Source organism: Echinops telfairi, unplaced genomic scaffold, assembly GCF_000313985.2.
Source record: "Echinops telfairi isolate 266 unplaced genomic scaffold, ASM31398v2 ScPeMD7_2;HRSCAF=8, whole genome shotgun sequence".
Taxonomy (NCBI): domain Eukaryota; kingdom Metazoa; phylum Chordata; class Mammalia; order Afrosoricida; family Tenrecidae; genus Echinops; species Echinops telfairi.
The window spans coordinates 48,071,536-48,085,484 of record NW_022103898.1 but is presented as its reverse complement, the minus strand read 5'-3'; the positions used below and the strand labels follow the sequence as shown (position 1 = coordinate 48,085,484).

At 41.8% G+C, this 13,949-nt stretch overlaps 1 protein-coding gene across 1 annotated transcript in view; it reads left to right on the top strand.

Moving 5' to 3' along the window:
* Positions 1 to 560: 560 nt before the first annotated feature.
* TMTC2 (transmembrane O-mannosyltransferase targeting cadherins 2) overlaps positions 561 to 13,949 on the top strand; it is a 512,083-nt gene continuing 498,694 nt past the window's right edge. The window contains exon 1 of the mRNA XM_004700423.2: positions 561 to 729. Coding sequence (XP_004700480.1) covers positions 647 to 729 — 83 coding nt within the window. The 5' untranslated portion in view covers positions 561 to 646. The remainder of the gene's footprint in view (positions 730 to 13,949) is intronic.

Sequence of the window (13,949 nt, the reverse complement as noted above, 5' to 3'; positions counted from 1 at the left end):
CTCTGGACGCCGCTCCTCCCTTCACTGGAGAAGGGCTGGGGCCACGAGGGAGCTAATAAAGAGTCAATGAGCTGCAGCCCCCGTGGCAGCAGGAGTCCGCCCGAGCGGCCCCGGAGCCCCGCGCTGGGGAGGCGGCGAGGGGAGGCGGCTCGCCCCGTCCCGCCCACCCTCCGTTCTTTCTCTCTCCAGCTGGTCCCAGAGCCCGGCTCGGTCCGGCCCCTCTGCCTCCACCCCACACTCTGCCACCTCCTCCTTGTCCCACTCCTCACCTAGGCGACCCGAATTGCCATGGGTTAGGGTGGGGACCGCGAGCGGTGCCAAGGACCAGCCCTGCGCTTCCGCCTGGGGAGCGCGAAGCCCGAACGCCGCTGGCGGGCGCCGGGCATGGGGAGCGCGGCGTGAGCCTTCCTTCACCCCGGGAGGACGGAGGAGCGAGGATCGCAGCAGGAGGAGGAGGAGGAGGACAGGAGCGGTGGATTGGAAGGACCCGAGGGAGGAAGGGAGGGCGAGGACGGAGGGTGGGGAAGCGAGGGAAAAGTGAAGCTGGGAGGAGAAGCCGACGTTAGGTGGGGATTGATGCTTCTGTGTTTTGTTGCCGCTGCTGCCCTCGCGCTGGGAGCCGAGCCGGAGGGGAGGCGGAGGAGCGATGATTGCAGAGTTGGTGAGCAGCGCTCTGGGGCTCGCCTTGTATCTCAACACCCTGAGTGCGGATTTCTGCTACGATGACAGGTAAGGCGGGGTGAAAGCAAGGGGCGGGGGGCTCCGAAGCCTCCTGCATTCAGATTCGAAGTGCATTGTGGAGGCATTGGCCCAGGACCTGAGGTGTAGGGGGTGCCCAAACCCGAACACCTAGACGCACCCGCCGGGACCCGAGTGAGCGCGCGGGGCGGGCAGAGGGGTTCCGCGCTTCGGGTTTGCAGCAGGTTCTCTCCTTTGCTTCTCGGCTGTTGGCAGACGCTTAAGTGTCCTAACGGAAATCCCAGCAATTTGGGAAACTGTTTATTAACGTATTTTTAGAAAGAAAGAAAGAAAAAGTCCTAGGTGTTCTTTGGTGCAACCAAAGCCCATTAAGCGATTCTACGTCTGGGCTGAGAGGAAGCCGCTCCCCGCCCCCTAATAGATCTTCCTGTAACATTTCCCTTTATTGATGGGACACTATTTCCCGAGGTTAAAACGCACGCTTGGCAGTTGCCAGCATAGTGGCAGTAGGAAGCGTACACCGATTCGATTCAACTTTCCTCTTCAGGGTGTGGAGTACTTTACTTTGTGCCAAGATAATGGTGGTCGCCCGCCCCTCACCCCTGCTCCCCCAGATCAATGGATCGGGTAGCACTTTGTGAAAGTCTCGGTTTTCACTTCTGTTTGGGAGGTTTACAGGAGACGCTAGTGATTCTTTTGTGCTAATTGGGGAAGAAGACGCCCCTAGAGACTGAACTTGTCTTTTGCGTGTGGGTTAGTTTGGGTGGCTAATGAGTTCTGAACTGTGTTGTCTAAGAAACGGCATCGATTTCTGGAAAATGTCACAGTTGTGCTGGTGCCCCTACCTGTTTTTTAAACGTTGTTAGTGTTTAGAAACTGATGAAAAGCTCCAATAGCCATTACGGAAAATTCCAATTTGTGCCTTTTCCGGTGACTTAATTTGGTTACAATTAAAACAGATGCATAATTAAAATATATTAGGGAGAACAGCACGCCTGGCTAAACTTATTAACCGTCCTGGGGTGTTTCATGCTCCATTGAAATTAAACCATCCAAAAAGTGTGCACAGATTTATTCTGACAGCTTTTCAGCAGCCTCTCTGGGCTATGGAAAGTGAATGGATCCCTGGGGTCATCACAAGGCAGCCAGTGAGTGAGCTTAAGCTGAGTGGTTGATAGTGAGGGGGGTGAAGGCAGGTTCCTCTCCTAGTGGTAAGGAGACATATTCTGAATTCTCTGGTGTCCCCACTCTCTGACTAAAAGCACGCTCACAGACGTATGCTTTGAAACAGCAAATCTTGGTTCTCACCCATTTGTCTCTAAAGAAATCTCCCCCTCCCCAGTAATAGGTCCAGGAACATTCAGCAACACCTCCTTAATGCGTTTGGTGTAGTGTTTAGCACTGACTAGTTGATAGGAAGCTGCTATGGGGCCAGGACTTTTGAAGTCAGTATACTGCATGCCTTGCGCAGTGGTGGTTGTGGCAGACAGAATAAGGTGAGCTGCTCCAGTTTGGCAGGATGGTGCACCTGCTACTTCTAAAGTGTTGGCTGTACAAGCCCTTGCTTCCAAAGATGGGTGACTTTTTACTAGTCCAAGTACAGGGATGACTCTTGACCATTACTGTCTCTGTTGTGCACAGTTTGAATCTCAAGTATTTAAACCAGGAATGGAGAGTGTGTTCCTATTGTAGCACACTGATTATTCAAGAATTCTGCTGTATGGTATTTGTATTTTCTGTCCAGTCCTTAAAAGAGTGCAAGTCAGAAGAAACTATTCTTTAAAGAGTTCTACTAAAGCAGTACTAACTTTGCACAGACATTGTTCTATAGGTCTAATGCATCTTTAATCATCAGACAGAAGTGCTAGGTTTTTGTAACTGTTGGAGATTGGTGTGAGTGTGATGATAAATCAGTTGTGCTTTACTGGTTAATAGTTATTATAAATCCTTCATGTGTTATTGATTGAATGAGGTATTAATTTTCATGGCTTCTCGTTAGCTACACTCATGGTTTTAGAGTAATCATCCATCCATATATTTTAATTGATGGTATTCTCTATGTGGTATAAAGAATTTCTATACTGATATATTGAGAGCCTCCAAGTACAAATTACACTGCTGCAATTTGAAAAGTGTATTTTTGATGTCTCAGTAGAAGTGTGTGTGCCATTATATCCTCTTAAAAGTATCAAACTTGGTTTTTCTGTAGCCTAGTTAGTGGAAAATACATATTAATAGGAGCACTGAACTTACTTGGAATGTAAAAAGCATATTAAAGCTATTCAATGCCAAAATGCACCATCAACTGTAGTTTTTCAAATATACTCTATCTACTGTAACTCATCGGGGTCTGGAGAGGGCAGGGACCTGAGGAGCCAAGAAGAAACTGCAGGATGACGATAATGTGTTTATTTCCACTATCCCATAAAATCACATCTAAAACGTCCCTTAAATGACATCTGTGGGCCTTTTGTGAAATACAGTTCCATAAGGGAGGCTGTGTTGGAATGAAGAAGTAGCAGGCAAGAAGGGAGATGGCTCTTCATGCCTGACTAGCTTAAATGAATCAAGACTTTGTGTTTTAGCCTAAAGAATCTGGCATTTACTTTAGGAAGGCTTTATGTTGCTGAAACTTAAATATTATTGCTGCGGTACTTCCCAAAGTTATCATTTCTTTTAAATATAGTGATCGCGTTTACTTTATAAACTGTACATACAATTACTTTCAGTGTCTCATGTAGCTTGACTGAGATTAAATGGTAACCTAAAACTTTCTTGTAGCAGAATCAATTTCCATATAGTAAAATTCAATCTTTTGCAAGTGTTTCTGTGCTACACTGAAGCATTGCCTATAATGTGATGAAACCAGCTGCAGAACTGTAGGACTCACAATATATGATGAAGAAACACATTTGGGTTCTGCTTCATCTTCACCCCCTTTGCATACAATGTAGTAATGACTGTGGGAATGATAAATATGCTATCTTCGCCAAATTTTAAGTTATGTTGTCTGTCTCAGTGAAAGACCCTCCCTAATTTTCTGGAGAGATGTGGGAAAGAAAGCTTTAGGTCAGTGGAAAACAAGCTTGCTGACCTTAAATTCCCTGCTCTGTTCACATATTTTGTTGAGAATGGCATTGCATCATTTTCCCTGTTTTCCTTCCCCCTTAAAAATACCATTATAAGTCTCCCATGGAGATAAAAGTAAGAGTGGAGTAGGTTTATTTCCAAGCATCAAAGATAAACCATGACTGTTCTTTTGAAGTTTGATTTCATTTTGCCCATATAATCCAATTGTTGGCATGACATATACGCACGTAAATAAGGAATAACAGCTTCTATATATTTCAGCTTTCACGTTTTGGTAAAATAACACATTAGTCAAACAGAAAGGCAATTTGATATTATGGAAGTAGGAAGTTAGTTTTTGACTTCTTTGAAGAGTTTTTTCACTCTGTTGGCCAATGGGAAGCCTATAGGTTCCTTAGTTGTCCCATTTTGCAATAATTGTATAAAACTTGGATAAATGAAGTAGATTAGTGTACTCTTGGATTTAAATCACACCAAACTCTTAGTCAAACTTAGGAGCAAACTCAACTTAGTTGTACATTTGGGAGTAAATGTAAAATGGTTTTAACAGAAATACTAATACGGGTTTTGTTTCCCTCCAACAGTGATAATAATTTTGATGATCAGGATTTAAAGTGAAGGAATGGAGAAATTAAAACTTTATAATGATTTAGAAACATTTTAAGATTTCTTTAAACAGGTACTGAGCTATTTCTTCCGTATTTCCGCTTCCTGTTATTATTAATACAGGGTTTAGATTCCAATATGATGTGAGTCTCTTAAGAAATGATCATCTGCTCTTAGCTTGCCGTAGTGTAGGTTGTCTTAATTGCTATTCTCTTTACCTCTGTGGATTCTAAGATCGATAATGGCTACACAGAACTCACAGACAAAATTTGTGATTAAAGGGTTTATTAAAGATGTTAACAAGTTCTAATGCCAATGAAAAAATGTTCAGGGTAGAGTTGTTTAACAGGACATATAGAGAGTTCTTTCAGCTCTGCTAATGAATGCCGAAAGGGGCATATCACTCCACTGTAAACTTCCACCAGACGGCATTCACCTCAAGCTCTTTGGGTTAGTAAGCTTAGCACCTTGAATTATGGTAAGTGTCCCGAAGTACCTCCCTCCTGTAAGCCTCAGCTTCAAGACACCCAGCTTCATTTCCACGAGTCAGCAAGCTGAGCTTTCCCAGTTATGTCCAGAGTCCCCCCACTCCACAAGCCAGCCTCTTACACAAAAGCACTGTATGTTACTTGCTCTGTGGTTTGGGAAGTCACCACGCTGTTCCATGCTCTAGCGCCGGCTTCTGCAGTTGCTCCTCTGATGCTGATTATCTTCTGTATCCAGGAGGTTCACTGTGCAGGGATCTCAGGGACATGGGACATGCTCTACTCTTAGTTCTTGCTGGTAATGAGATCCCTCCTCCTATTTTTCAAGGACTCATTTTATACACAGAAAGATGGCATTCCAGGGACACCTGTTCACAAAAACTCACTGGTGAATCCTATCCGTATCTTCCCCCATATTTTTACCACACCTATGATGGGGAAGGTGATTTGGGGGAGTTAGAAACCTTGGTTGGAAGAGCAGCATTCAATAATTCACCGCCCTACAGAGTTCTCTCTAACTTGCTTTTGGACCAATTGGGGATTATCATCTCAAAATTCCAGTGTGTTCAGCCACTGAAAGCATGCATGGAATTAAGTGAAAGCCTATTGAGCAATTGTTATTATACATTTAAAATAAAGGAGAGAGATGCTTTGTATCACAAACTGTTGTATCCGTCCATTGTTGGAAGAAGCCAGTGTTTACAGGAGTACTGCTTAACTTTTAAATTTTCCTTCTCAGTGGAAAAATGCAGTGGGAGAGAATTTACAGCTTATGAAATACTTTCAGTGGTATTTTCTTCTATCTGTTAGAAAAACCCCTTTTTGCTGTTTTGAACAAGTGTGTTTCATACAGTAAATTAGAATTAAAGCTAAGACATTAGTGTCTTTTTGTTACTGCGATTGGTTCTGTCACGTGGGGATTTTCGCAGGTGACCCAAATACAAGCACTTACTGGACATGTACAAATTCCATGGAGAAAATTGCCTGCCATCTGTCTCTTCCTTGCTTTTTGCATATATGAATACACCCACACAGGGAGGTCTGGGAGGCTGGGCCTCTGCAGCACTGACTTGTGTTTGCGGGTCTCATAAGTTCTCTGTCTGTGGCAAGGTACAATCGTATCTCTCTTTTCTCACTCTGTATTAGAGGCAAATAGATTTTTTTCCTTATCTGAGAGGTTTCTGCTTTAAATAATGTCCAACATTCGCAGGTGTTACTCTCTACATATATACATCCACACGCACACAAAGAGTGTCTTTGGGACACACTGGCTAAGTTCTCAGGTTCTACCCAAAAGGTGATTAAACTGATCCAGCTCCTTCATAGAACAAAACACTTGGTGATTGTTGTAAGATCAAAGTTGAAAACCTTGTGGGACTGTCCTACTCTGTCCCATTGATGAGCTCTTTATTGAAAACATGCACACACACACACACACACACACACACACACAAAACCCTGCCCTTATTCTCAGAGGATATGTTCCAACATCCCCAGAGGATAACTCTCTCTATATTGTTTGGTCTAGTACATAAATACTTATACAGAAATTAGGTACACTAGAAGATTATCATCAATAACTAGCCAGTGTGCATCTGTAGGGTGGATATTCTAGAGAAAGGGATGCTCCACACCCTGTAAAGGATGGAGTTATTGTAGCTTGTATTTGATTCCCACTCATAGGGACTCTGTACCACAGAATGAAACCGTGTCCAGTCCCGCGTCACCCTTGAAAACTGTTCTGTGTGAGCCCATTGTGGCAGCCAGTGTGTCAGTCCATCTTGTCAAGGGGCTCCCTCTTTTTCCCTGGTCCTCCACTTTACCAAGCCGATGTCCTTCCACAGAGACTGGCCTCTCTCCATAACGTGTCCCAAGGACGGCAGATGAGTCTCACCAGCCTTCCTCCCAGGGAGGGTTCTGGCTGCACTTTGTGCAGGACAGATTTGTTTGTTCTCTGCAAGACTGGGGCACACTTGATATTCTCCACCAACACAATGTCCCTAATGCATCCATATATCTTTGTTCTTCTGTATGAACTTCCACTTTTCACATGCACACGAGGCGATTGAAAATACTGCTGCCTGCGTCACGTGCACCTTAGCCCTCCAACTACCATTTTTACTCTTCACTACAAAGTTTTGTGAAGCAAATTTGCCCAATGCAGTATTTTATTTCATTTTCATTTTGTTTCTTGACTCGTGCTTCCAAGAGCATTAATTGCAGATCCAAGCAAAACAAAGTCCTTGTCAAGTTCAATCTAGTGTCTGTTTATCACGATGATGTTTATTGGTCCCGTTGTGAGCTTTTAAATTTTCTTTACATTGAGTCATAATCCATACTAAAGGATTCAGTTCTTGTTCTTCATCAAGAAGCAGGCACTGGAAGAGCAAGGAGTGTAGGATGGAGTTGGATGGTGTGAAATTGCGACACACTACTCATTTAGCATTTTCAGACCACAATTGAGTGCAAGTAACTGAAACTGAAAAACGAAACTGCAGATAAAGAGGGGACTGTCATGTATGTGTGTGTACAGATACATATAGATGAACCCATAGCTGTCCAATGATTTCTAACTCTTAGCAATCCAGTAACAGAGTGGACTGACCCATAGGGTTTTGCAGCCTGTAAATCTTGGCAGAAGTAGTAGACCGCCACACCACTTTCCTCCATGGAATGGGTTGGTGTTTTCAAACCAAATCTTGCCAGCAGTGCCTTATCACTGCTCCACAGGGATTTTCATACACCGCGAGCAAGAGAGAGATACGTGACCACACACAGAGGAAGGAACAAATCTGCTGCCAGGCTGCATCTCACACACTTTGGGCATATTTTTAGGAAGGATCAGTCCCTAGAGAAGGATATCATGCTTGGTGAATTAGAGGGGCCGCAAAAAGAGGAAGACCTTTCATGAGATGGATTGGCACAGTGCAGTGGCTGCGACATGGACCCAAACATAGCAGTGGTTCCGAAGATGGAGCAGGACCAGGGAGCACTGGCTTTCGTTTTCTAGGGAATTGGAATGAACTTGGTGGCAACTAACAGCAACACATCACACATATATGTGATTATTAATTTATATTGGTGGGTCTGTGGGCATTTGTCACCTGCACTTAGTGTTTTCAGCTCTAATGCACCCTATCGTTCCACAGCATCCCCGGAAAATAGGTACCTTTTAGATTCCAGTGAGTTAGGAGCAGTCTCTGCCTAATCTCTTTGCTGCTGCTCAGCACATTAAAAGCACCTGTTTAAAATGTCCCTGATGGTTCAGCTATTTATCATAGTTTAAAACTGCTTTTTCTCTAAAACCAGGTGCCTTTATAATGTTAGAAAAAGACAAAATTTACTAATGTGACTGACAAACCTGATTTCTTATTACGTAATTATATTTACCCAAAGTGCTTTTAACATAGTAACATTCATCCTTTGAATGTTTTTGATAGCCATGTATTATATGGGCTTTGGGGGCTGTAATGGTTTCATAGGTGAGACAAGTCTGGCAGCCTTGATGGGCAATATGGGCAGGCTTTTGAATGCAAAAGCTGCTATGAATGGCTACCATCATTTGGGATCCTATTTGGAAAAAGTAGAGGGTCATAGCATTAGGAATTACATACTTTCTATTTTTCACAGTGTGAAAAAGGCGTCATGTTTCGAATAATTCCAGGTGTAATTATATACAATGATGGATGATTCCTTTGAATTTTTAATATATGTCTTTGAGGAATAAACTGCTACATTCAGCAGTTCCATAATTAAGAATATTTCTAGATGTGCGTTTCTTATAGATATTGTACAAGTATATATATAGCAGATGATCACCCTTGTGAGCAGGCGTTCACAATACTCTGTGTTCCTACGTATACTTTAACAGGTACTGTAACGTTTTTGAATCTTGATGATAGACTTATAGAAGCAAATTGATAGTTTGCTCTTTGACAAGTTGAATTTCTCTTAAATTTACTTCTTTGGTAACTTATAAGGTACCCTGGTGGCAAAGTGGGTTACGTGCTGGGCTGCTACCTGCAAGGTCCATCGTTCAAAACCACCAGATAATCTGGGGATAAAGTTGAGGCTTTCTACTCATGTAAAGACTTACAGTCTAGGAAAGCCCTCGGGAGTAGCTCTGTCTGTACTATTGGGTCCCTGTGAGTCGTAATCAATGTGATGGCAATGGGTTTGCTTTGCCCTTTGGTTTGGTAACAGTTAGTCTCTATTCATATGTATTTTGACACTTTCTTATATTTAAAATGTTTATTTGGACTGTGTTAGCTTCCTTCCCAGGACGTCCATACCTGGGATATAAGGTGGCACAGACTGGCCTTATTCTTGGTCTAGTGGCCACTGGCACTTCATTCATACCTGTGAAAACTCTGAAGCCCTTTATCAGGTCAGGTGTTTTCCTTGAAGGTCTGCATCAGTGAAAAGCTTTGCCTCAATGGACCAGAGGGATGGTCCACTTTTGCCTTTAGAGTTGGTTGGCTGTGTTTCCCAGGTGGTGAAGTTCAACAGCACAGCACTTTCATATTTCTATCGACCCCCTTGCCTGCTCTCTTCTCTTCTCTCGTAATTTAGCTTTCATTCGCATCTGTCAGCTTCTCTGGTGCTTTGGGATTACGGAAAGAAGTGGTGTAATGTTCCTTTTGGTTTTTGATAAAGTTTTTGTGTTTACTTTTTGAGTTTATCACCATGACTTTTTTCCTTACAGGTGAATGGGAGGTATTTCTGCAGAGAAAACTTACTGAAGATAATTCTGTGGAAGGAAGGAACACTAAAATGATTTACTTTAAGGGTTTTACTTTAAAACTTCCTGTTATGTTCTGGAAGTGATTTATTCTCTTTAGAGATTTTTCCCCTCTAGTTTACTTTCAGAACTAGAAATCAAATTTGTGCTATAGGCGAGCTGGAGAGAGGTGTTTTGATTTCCTCATGTATAAAAAATGGCTATGGAATAGGGGTAAGAGTGAAAAATTTTGACTTTTACAGCCCATTTTACTGAGAAATGAAACGCAACCCCATGTGGATTCACGTACTTAGAGGTTAGTTCTACACGTCGTCTCACATTTCCTCGGGGCACTGCCATCGTATCTTTTTCCAAGTACCTCAGTGTTTGGCAAGAGGAGATGCTATTTGCTTATAATAATTTGACACATTCTGTAGTTTCTTGATTTCTTTGCCATGGCATTCTGTGACATGAGAGTGAGGCAGTGGCCCCCCCATGTAGTTAGACTCAAGGAGACTGCCTCCAGTAGGTGATTTGTCCCATGGAAAAGCAGCAGTGCGCTAAGTGTTGGGGACAAGTAAAGCGCTTTCTGTCTCAATGCTGTCAAAGCCCTTAGTCCTTGATGATTATCCCACTTCTTCATTTCTGTGGGACTTATTACAATAATGTTTATATATGCCTCGGGAGCATCAAGTTAACGCAAAACAAAAAACAAACCGCCAGTTCAGTATGGATTTGATAATCATGGTATGTTTTACTTTAAAATAACGTGTAGAAACATTGTTGTAGAGGTAAAGGAGTTTATTGAGATTTGTAAGTGGGAAAAATTTCAGGAGCTTTGATAATGAATGTGCTTTTTCTTTTTCCTAATTGTGATCCCAGGGATTATTGATTTCTTTAGAAGTGGAAGTTTTTTACTTTCTTTACTGAGAAACTCTCCCTTGGCATCACATAGGAGTATTGTAATTTCAAAGGATGTCTTTGTCGTAGAGTGGCCACTGGGACATTTTTGGCTCTTGGCATTTTGAACACTGTTAAATGGTGGGACTGAAGTATCTCAAGCAGCTATGTTTCAACACTGTTTAAAGATCCAGGGGGAAGAATGGCAATCCATATAACCCTGCTGCATGCTTGGAATTCTTTAGATATTAATTTAGAATACATTCCCAAGTTTGCTTCCTACTGAATAAGAATGTTTTGTTTTGGACTTTTTTTTTTAGATGAATGAAGCAAGTCACATTTTCACAGCTTTGTCAAGTGACATTTTGTTTGTCAGTTGTGAATAAGTCTATAAAGAGGCAGAAAGGATGGGAGTCATAACCCTATATTCTTTTTTTTTTCTCAATGGAATCTAGGAGTCAGGTTATATCGAGTATGCTGATGTTTAGGATTTAAAAAAAGAATATTAGTACTGTGAGTCTAAGAAAATCCAAGGTTACATAATGAGGCTTTAAGAGCGGCACATAAAGCGAAAACACTTTGGGGAATGTAAGCAACTTATTTGTGTTAATTTTCAACTTGTTCCACGATGAACGCCTGCCTGCCGTCCCCGGCTTCTCCCCTGTCATGGATCTTTGGGAACAAAAATGAGTCAATAGCGAAGCTGTTTTGTAACAGACGTCTCCAGAATGGAATGAACCTTACTGGATGTCAGTGCATGTTGGAGTGACATTCCGGAAAATTGTCTCCTCTGCAGGGTGTCCCTTCGGTGACGGCTGTGGAGGTTACCGCTGCAGACTCATCTGCTTTCTCATTTTGGGAGCACAGTCATCTTCATTGGGGAGAAAGAGTCTGGGGGGAGCCATGACAAGCAGCACTGGTTCCTACGGGACTTTTCTTATTGCTTTGCAAAGGGTGTTTTGGCCACTTCTGCTTTCTTATGTTCAAGTTTTAATATGTAGTACAAACACGGAGTCTGCTACTGGGATCTTGGTTGAACACTTAGGTGTGGATATTTTGTCAAGTGTTTTTCTGTTAGCACAGGATGCTCTCCTCCTCCAAATAATTAACTACATGACTGCTTTCCCAAAGCAATAGAAAAGAACTCATTTTGACAAGCAAGCATCTACTGACAAATTTTCCAACTACAAATTTGCAGAAGAAAAGTTCTCAGATGATGAAGAAGTTTAATCAGGCAAAGAGACATTTTTTATTTGCAGAAATAGATGGAAGCAATTATTTATAGCTTATGTGAAGAATGGCTATACCTGAATTCATTTGGTAAACTTCCTTTAGAATAGGAGAGTTCTTTTTCTTACGTTAGTGAAAGAACAAAAATAGTACTGAATTTATGTCACTGAATTTATCTGAAAAAAGGGTTACAGTTTTAACTACTTTTACTGAGACATACATGCACTGAATTCACCACCCCCACCCCCAAAAAGGATTTTAGATTTCAATAAAAAATTATGACATTAATGTATAGCTCACTATAAACAACTCCAATTTACCATGAATATCTAATCTATTTAATATCCACCACGAAATGATCTTTGTGGGCTTGTTTTCTTTCATCTCTCTATTACTTGTGTGTGCATGTCTGTGTTCCATAGAAAACAATATTCTGATGGTATGGAGCAGAAAATGAAATTTCATTGTGTTTTTAAACCTCATATATATCATCCATAAAAATGGAAAGTAAACCATGCATATGAGAGAATTTTCATTGGTTATTTCTGAATGCATACTTGGTAGGATGGTGCAGATGCCTGTGGCAGGCAAAGGGCTTTATTCTTGGTCCTTTCTTAGCATTGTTTTTCCCCGTCCTTTATCCCGGGATGTGGACAGTTGACTATCTATTTAAAAGCAGTTTAAATCCCTTTTCTCGTGGAACCTGATGGGCCGCCTTGCCTTACCTTAAGGAGATATTTGAGTTGACTCTCTTGTATCACCTATCATCTGCTTTAGGTATGTGTCTCTAGACCCATGCTTCCCACATTTCAGTCAACACGTGAATCATCCATCCTTGTTAAAGTGCATGCGCTGTCTCAGTTTGCGGGGATGGCACTGAAATTCTTCACTTCTAGCACATTTCCATGTGTGATGGTTAAGTTTATGTGGGCAGGCTGTGGTGCTCAGTTGTTCATCAAATACTAGTCTTAATGTTGCCAGGATGGTATTTATAATCAGTTGACTTTAAGCTAAACAGGTTACTTTCCATCATATGGGTCGGCCTCATTCAGACAGTTGAAGGCTGAGCCTCATTCAATTAGTTGAGCCATAGGTGAGGTTTCCTGGAAGAAAATGGATTTGCTTCAAGAGTTTCCAATCTGCTACCTGCTCTACAGAGTTTGGACTTGCCAGCGGCCCCCACTATCACATTCGCGAATTCCTTCAAATCGGTCTTTTGCTATCTACGTCTATCGATTTCTCTCACGTGCTGTTCCTTGGGGAACCCTAACTAATGCCCTGGATGGAGCCAGTGCTGCTGCTCCATGGAGCTGAGCAATAAGACTATCCATGAAGTAAATGACTCACAGATAGGCTCAGTGTGTGTTACAGATCGGAAAGGTTGTGTGAGTTCCAGGATTAAAGCAACAGCAACAAAACCACTTGAAGGGAGACAGTCTGTGTTTGAATTCATCTATGCTGCTTTTCCTTTTTTGTCTGCTCAATAATAACTTTTTAAAAATGACCTATGGATTTGAGGTTGAGTTGAGATTTTGAAAGCCCAGAGAACTTGTTGTAATCGTAGGAGATGATCTCTATTGAACTGACTGTCACCATCATTTTATAACAGTCTCATCATTGTTGTAACATGACCGTGAAAGACGTAGGAGACAGATTGTGACAAATAGATAAACTTGACTAGGAAAGTCCTAATGCCTAAACCAAGCCCCTAGAGGCAGGGTTTTTATTGGCTTACGTTTTTGTGTGCACAATACGTGATAAAGGAATTTGGCTTGTACAGCGCAAACTCTATAGACTTTAGGCAGGCAGCAAAATATAGGTATTTAGGAAGCTGAAAGTGGGAAATAAAGATTTATTAATGATATTTACACAAAAGGCAATGCAAAATATTGTAAGGGTATCTACATAGGATTTAGAAATATTGAGGCTCATACGATCATTTAACCTAGTACACTGAAACTTTAGTCTTTGGGCAACTTGATTAAAGCCCTGTACAAAGGGCTTCAAAAGCCGTGGACAAATCCCATTATAAATTCTGTTTTTCCTCTAACTTTTGAAATCCTTTTGTATATTGGACTTTAACAGAGTTGTCCAGAGACTAAAATTTATATGTGCCAGGTTAAAAAGATCATATGTATGACATTTTACATTCTTAAAGATATTTTTTTTTCAGTAGCACTGTTAAAATAACATGTGCTTATTCCTTTTATAAGAAAAAA